The following is a 7,674-nucleotide window of genomic DNA, read 5'->3' on the forward strand; positions in this document are numbered from 1 at the left end:
AAAATGGAAATAGGAAAGGTAGACCGTAGGCTGATTATGTTTGATATTCATGTTTGATATTACAATTTAACAAATTAATAATAATAATTTTGCTTACCCTGGCTAATTTTGAAATTAGCATTTGTTCTAAATATTTGCCAAACTTTGAATTCAACAATAGCTAAAATACTGTACCAGATTTACCCTGCATATTATACAGGTTGTACATTAAGATATAATATATCATATATCTCTGCTGTCCAGCGTGAACCTGCTAACTCCAAAACGCTCATTGTTCAGGAAACGAAAAAACAAAATATATTATTTTCAGGAAATGAAGAAAACCTTATATATTTTTAAAACAAAGCAATACTGCCTCATCAAAGTTGGTATAGTGACTTTATATATTGTCAGATACTTGCATGTGTCATTATATTATCAACAATTTACCCAAATCGCGGGTAAATCAACACTTTACCCAGCGCAAGTGGAGTTTCAGACGAGCAGAAATCAAGCTGAAATGGAGTCAGGTGTCCAAACAACAATAGCTCCACTTGCTGCTGAGGGAGAGGTTTCAAAAGGGTACAAATTCCCAAAAGCTAACAATGGATCTCCAAGCTCACAATGCATCACAACAACGTGTGAATTAATGCCCTGATGCTTCATGACACTTATTATACAGGCCTACAATAATAAACAGGACTTAAAATATTACAATAACTAAATAAGTAGAACTAGCGCGGCAGAAATGCTATGAACGCCTTTCTTCTTGTCACATTGCTCTCCTCATTAAACACTTCATAGATTTTAGAAATATAATTACTTGTTTTCATAACATTAGAGTCAGTGCTAAGTTTGATAAACAGGTACACTGCATAGTTTTAACAGACTACGGGGAGTTTGTCTACGTGATCCTCCTCCTCGTTCACTGCGCAGCGCGCTCTACTCATGCTGTGAAAAGGCAGCACTGGAGAGGAGAGGGAGGAGTTGTTTGTTTTTGACGGACAGTTTGAGGATCCAATGGAGTTGGGAGTTTTCGTCAGAGGCGCTTTTTAATACTTTTCATTGGTTCAAATGTTTAGATTTTTTACACAGACGTAAAGGGTGTTCAATAGAGTTGATTTATGAAAAAATATATATATATGAAAATGGAGTTAGCTGGTTCGTCCTGGACACCGACGATATACTGTACATACAGATAAGTGGGACATACAATGCCTACACTCAGTGGCCGACGGTATGCAGTTACCAGTTGAAATCTGCTGGCACACCGGTCTAGCGAAGCTATGGGAAACTGAACGGGAAGCGAGTATGCCACCTCCGGGAAACCCAGGACTACACTTATGCACAGAGCCTATTGTGTTTTACATGTTTGTGTGCGTGTGATGAGCAGGTGTAAGATGTGCTGCTTAATTTGAAATGTTATTAGTTTAACCACTTGAACCCCAGCATCCCTATTCTGGGGGGAACGTTTGCCAAAAATAGCAGATCTGCAAGCTCACAAGGCGTTGCATTGCAACACGTTGTGAGCTTGTATATTGGCTATTTTTGGTAGAGAGATTTGGCGTAGAGGGAAAAAAAGCCCACCAAGTATGGAGGCAACTCATGTCCAGTTAACTAAGTAAAGAGGTTATATGTGATTAATTTGTGTGTGTGTCCTTCTCTTTCTATAGTTTCAACCACGGCGATGTTCCAGAAGATGATGGAAGTGGTGCCTCAGGAGGCATAAAGAGGCCACACCCTTATTACCGCCAGTGACCAATCAGATTGCACCACCAGTTACTGTACCCTTGGAGTCACTGCTGCCTGATGACCTCCCCCGTTCTCAAAATACGCACACACACACACACACACACACACACACACACACACACACACACACACACACACACACACACACACACACACACACACACACACACACACACACGCACACTCTCAGTCTGATACCATATATGGGATTGCCTGAACGAGAGTCATGCTGCTAAACTGTTTTACACACACACACACACACACACACACACACACACACACACACACACACACACACACACACACACTTCAGAGAAGGATGATCTGACGCTACAAGCTACAGTGTCATCAACAATTTGGTTCTTTATTAGTAATTTCCTTTTTAGATTTTTATCTGTTGTGAGTTTACTACTTTTACTGTCACTAACCCTGACATCCAGTTGATGATAAGGAATGTTTTTTTGTGTCCACTGACCTGCGTGAGTGCGTGAGTGTGTGTTTGTGTGTGTGTGTGTGTGTGTGTGTAGGGGTTCTAAGCAGAATAGGCTCCTGTCGTATTATTTAGTTATTTGTGCCTTAAATTGGCCATTTTTACATGGCGGCCATTTTACTCTTACGTCATAAGAGTAAAAGCCCTATCCGGTATGGCTCCCCTGAGTATGTTATAAGAGAAAATTGGCTGCCGTGGGAATATGGTCAATGGCCAATGGACTTAGCGTTGCTTCTGTCAGCCTTTCCAATTTCTTTTGTAGTGTCTAAGGTCTGATAACCTTGTTTCTTTACCAGCAAATAGCTGTATATGTCGAGCCTTCTGTCTGAAGTACCTTTTATGCGTCAGATCTACTTTTTTACCGCATGGACCTATTACTCCTAAACAATGATTTCCAAATTCCGTTTGAAGAGGTAAAAATATGTTTCATATTCCAGCTGCATATGTATTTCTCTTTACTTGACAATGTTTCGGCTATCCAGCCTTTTTCAAGATCAGAGGATTGAATTAAAACAAGCAGTACAGAGCCTTTATAATCCATCAGATGGCTTATAAAGTGCCATCTCATAACAGACGTTATGATGATTGCACGATCAGGGTGGATCATTTCTAAATGTTTTGTTGTTGTTGATATGACATAATATACATTTCCTTTTTGTTTAATTGATTTGATTCCAAGTTGACCCTGGTTGTGCAATCGTCATTGCATAATTTATTTTAAATGTCAAATGAAGAGGATTTTTTTTGGTACCTCTTAGTTGCACACTGTGATTAGCACCTCATCAATATACCTAATGTGTGTTTTCTTTTTCATTGGATGCCAAATTCTGTTTACCAACTGCTGTTGTTGCAAGGCAACATTAACCAACTTAGAAATATTTATCAGGGATCTCAGCATTTGAAGCATCCCCAGTCATTTTTACTGCAAGACTTATAAACTATTTTGGCTCTTAGGTGTGCATGTAAACACACTCAACTGCTCAACTGGTCAAAGACCAACAATCATATTTTGACCTAGAACACTAGTCTTTACTTTAGTTCCTTAATACATAGAACCTTTAGCACCTTTATGTGTGTGTGTGAGAGTGTGTGTGAGAGATAGAGAGAGAGCGAGAGAAAGTGACTGACTGAGTGTGTCTGTCTCTCTGTCCTGCTGATACCTCTGCAAACAGGTAAACCCAACACACTGGGTCTAAAACTTAAACTGAAGCTGACAGCTTACAAGAGTCCTCAACTCAGTCAAGCCTGGCAGGAGGTGGGATTTGTCCTGAACTTTGCACCAGTGGAGTGAAGGTGCTGATCAGGCATTCTCAAACACTGGACTGCCTATGTGAAGTTTGCTTCAGCTGTACTGCTGGTTACTTTATTTTGGAAACTAGTATGTCTTTTAAAGCTTTTTACTGTATTTTAGCAAACGAGTCCCTCTGGAGTAAAATTGAGCTCTGTCATTGTCATTCGTCATAAGCAAAATGTCAGACAGCCTTCAAATGTACCTGATCACCTGTAGCCTTGCTATGACGTCTTACCTCAGTAAACTGATCCACTCATTTGAAACAGCTGGAAGACTGGGAGTCTCCCATGTTGTTGGCTGGAAATGGCACAGTAGAGCATAAAATAAATATCGCTCTTGCCAGTTACGCCCCTTATCTCCCATTTAAACGTATACATGATGAACCATAGTAGTTCATTTTCTCAAAAGTTCTCAAAAAAGCTCTTTGGCTTTGTTAACAAGGTCCAGATTTATGTTGAAAAGGGGGTTGCCGTTCTCCTTCAAAATGCCCTCCTGCATTTACTTTAAACTTGATTTTACATGTTCTATAAGGCAGCGCATGAGACTTGCAGTATACTGATTCTTGGCTGTCTTGTTTGTTGTGTAATTCAGGGCCCACATTCATATTATGGCTTAGAGGAGCAGTGCTGATAGGGATCTGACATTGAGTTTTAAGCTGTATTGAATTTCAGAGGAGAGAAACTACTGCTATACCCATGCAGTAACATACACACTCATAGGCTTTGATGTTTTGTGCAGGTGCTGATACGTACAGTATGGCCAAACTGCATGTCAATTGCTCTTAAATTATTCTTTGGGACCCATACTGAGTGTCAGGTGTTTTTCTGCTGGTTTCTGTTCTCTTCGTGGTAAGAGTTCTCGTGTCGCTGCAACAGATTAAATTGGCTTAAACAAGGGCCCATGGCCATAAACATTTGAGATTCCATGTTACATGTTATAATAGTGAGAGAGAAATTTATTGCGGGATGTTCTGAAAAAAATATTGTTGTTCCACGCGCAGTTTTATGTTAAGACAGAAGAACGGCACCCTTTGGGTAAAACTGACATTTTACTGTAGGTCAAAGATCTGTGTGTGTGCGTGTGTGTCCGCGTTCATGTATGTATTTGTGTGTGTGAGTGTGTTTTACTAGTGGAATATGGTTACATTTCTTTTTTTTCTCTTTTCTTTTTATGGTGTAGTATTTTTATGCAAGTATGTATGTACCATATATGCGAGGTGACTCCACAGTACCTATAATCCATGGTTAGTTTGTCGTTGCTACTGGTATCAGTCAGCTTGTCCTGATGAACTCTTGTACTCTGTGACTGTCCGCCAGAGATGTGTAGATTGAGTCTAATTGTTTAGTCTTGGACTAACAATCACAGTGAAAAGACAATCGCTGTTCACCTCTTATGTTTTTTTTGCAGTTACTTTCTATGTTACAGTTACTTTCTATGTTACATTTTTATGTAGATTCACTGTGTCTCATGTTTCTCATGGTCTTGTGATTTGACCGTGAAGCGGTCTCTGGCAGGGAGTTGAAAGGTCAGACAGACAGACAGACAGACAGACCGACAGATAAGGGATGGGCTTAGATATGAGATGCTATCAGTCTGGCAGAAGAGCACTTGGAGACAGACAGACAGACAGACAGACAGACAAGATGATAACCAGACTATAGATGCTTGTGGGGGCTGAAGTGTACACATGTTTTTTGTACACTAAAGATTTGAATGAAAAGGTTTTGAGAACCACAGGGATAAATGAAGGAGGGAGTAAAGGACAAGTAGAGAACCTAAAGAACAGCAGGTCAGGTAGATGAGGGGTTGAAATGAGGGGTTTTGTCAGTGTACACTTTTAGTTATTACAGTTGCATAGTAAATATCCTCAGTTTTCATTTAAATGAACACTGAGCATCCTACTGTGTGCTTCGTTCCTTCTGAAGTTGTGTTAAATCCCTTTGTTTCCATGCTGAAAGAGAGAGAGAGAAGGTTAAAAATAAAACAGTGTAGTGTTTGTTTATTAACATTGACCTGTCTTCTAAAATGGACCAAAACCGCATGTTACCATGTATATGGTGTATCATGGTTGCCATAGAGACCAATTGGCATTTTAACATGGTGACGCTGTGTGATCGCCATAGCAACGGCGTTGGTCACAGAGGAGCGGTCAAGAATATGTACTAGCGGTAGAGCAATGCTAACACTCCAATCGTCGGGAAAGAAAATCTTATTTGAATAGGACTGTAGAAAGTTTAGTTTATTTATTTTTAGGACACCTTGTTGTTTTAATATTAGTCCTTTTTTTTACAGGGCATTTTGTGAAAAGTGCTTTTGAAATAAATCTTACGTTTTTTCCACTTTTATGTTCTGTTGTGTTTTATTTCAGCACATTTATTTTCTGTCTTTATGGTGTAGTAGAATGCACATAGTTTTTGATATGTGCAGCACATTGTAGCAAAACATAACTGCATCAGTACATACATAATTTATGCTTCGGTGTACAAAGCTACAAAGCTACACAATGCGTCACATCCGTGATGCGTTGTGAGCTTGCAGATCACCCACAGCCCTACATGAAGGAGCATTTCCACACATGCTGCTATGCTCTCCAAAAATGACTAAAAGAGGAGATTGCTTTCCTTTTACAGAACAACTTGAATGTACGAAAGCAGTTTGTGACCACCGTAAAATGCATTAAATGTGAATGAAATGTTTTTGTCTCGCATAGAATTTGGTAGGCAGAAATCTTCGATACTTACTACTACGCGAGACTAACCCATTTAAACAAGCTATACTTTATTGTTCCCCATTGGGAAAATTCCCTACATTGAACCCATCCTAAGGCAGCCACTGAGCAGCCTCCATGAAGTCGCTCCAGCAGTAAGGCTTGTGCCTTGCTCAAGGGCACTGGGTATGACCCTAACATGCATGTCGGTTGGTGTGGGAGGAGGAAACCAACGCGTACGTGGAGAGAACATCCAAATTCTACGCTCAAGCGTTAGTCGAAGCATGGATGTTGTTTATATAGTATTTGTGTAGACAAATATGTTTCTTGTTGTTGGTGCCCATTATGACCCAGTTTTGTCACATCTTTGCTGCCTTTGATGGCTGCGATATCAGCACACCTGTAATAATGTGCCTCTGTGGGGGTGGGGTAACAGGTTAGCAGAGGAGAATGTCAGGAAATGAGTGTTAATTCGCTGCATAGTCAGTGAAATAGTTGAAATGTTGTGTACCAGTGCAGCCTCTTCAGCTTTTGGTCCATATCGAAGTGTGCATGCGTGTGTGCATTTAGTGTGTGTGTGTGCGTGCGTTTAGCATGTGTGTGTGTGTGTCAGCAGCAGCAGGGGCACAGCTAGAAATCCTGCGCTCCCTGACACCTGGGTTCCAGGGCCCCTTAATGATATTAGTTAAAACTGACACAATAAAACTCTGTAATCTCTGGCATTTTCCAGGGCCCCTGTCCATCTCTGGGCCCCCTGAATTATTCAGCCCCCCTTAAGCCGCCCCCTGGTCAGGAGAAAGAAAAGAAAGACGGTGTCAAACCTCTTCGTTTTGAACTCTGCAGTGTTTGTAGAGCATTTGTTTTATAATACTCTGCATTCGCATGGTCTTTTCACAAACCTCCTCAGTGTTTCGTGGGAAAATGCTGGAGAATGCATTTCTGACACCCAGATATTTCAGTAGGAATTCCAATTTTCCCACCACTGATACTAAGTATCAAAAGCCGCAAAAAGTTCTTGGCTTCAGCCATTATTGTGCTGATAGAAGTAGCCTGACACTTTTTGTTGCAGGTTTGCCGTGCAAAAACAAAACTTTACATCTATAAGATGTAGGGGCAGCTGGGGCTCAGGAGGTACAGTGAGGTACTGGGAATCTGAGGTTCCTGCATGGTTCTATCGCCAGCTCCCCCTGGGTTAGTGTCGAACTGTCCTTGAGCAAGAGCAACCCTTAACTGCTCCAGATGAGCAGGTTGGTAGGCACCTTGCATGGTTTATTTCACCATTGGTGTGTGAATGTTTATGTGTTAGGGTGCATGTAATGCACATTGTAAAGCGATTTGGATAAAGGATTATATATAAATGCAATTTATGTCAAATCGGGTGGCGCGAATGGCCCACAGAAATTAGCTAGGAAAAAAAGTCTCATAAGAAACCTGAGTTTAATTTAGTTTTGCTAA

General features: G+C 40.6%; 1 protein-coding gene across 1 annotated transcript in view; it reads left to right on the plus strand.

Annotated features, from left to right (window-relative positions):
* The window catches only part of slc7a5 (solute carrier family 7 member 5), a 26,439-nt gene extending 20,586 nt beyond the window's left edge, over positions 1 to 5,853 (plus strand). Inside the window, exon 9 of the mRNA XM_080438157.1 lies at positions 1,653 to 5,853. Within this exon, the coding sequence (XP_080294283.1) occupies positions 1,653 to 1,708 (56 nt within the window). The 3' untranslated portion in view covers positions 1,709 to 5,853. The remainder of the gene's footprint in view (positions 1 to 1,652) is intronic.
* Positions 5,854 to 7,674: the final 1,821 nt, after the last annotated feature.

The sequence above is a fragment of the Gymnoscopelus braueri genome, assembly GCF_963280865.1.
Source record: "Gymnoscopelus braueri genome assembly, chromosome: 9".
NCBI classification, from domain to species: Eukaryota; Metazoa; Chordata; class Actinopteri; order Myctophiformes; family Myctophidae; genus Gymnoscopelus; species Gymnoscopelus braueri.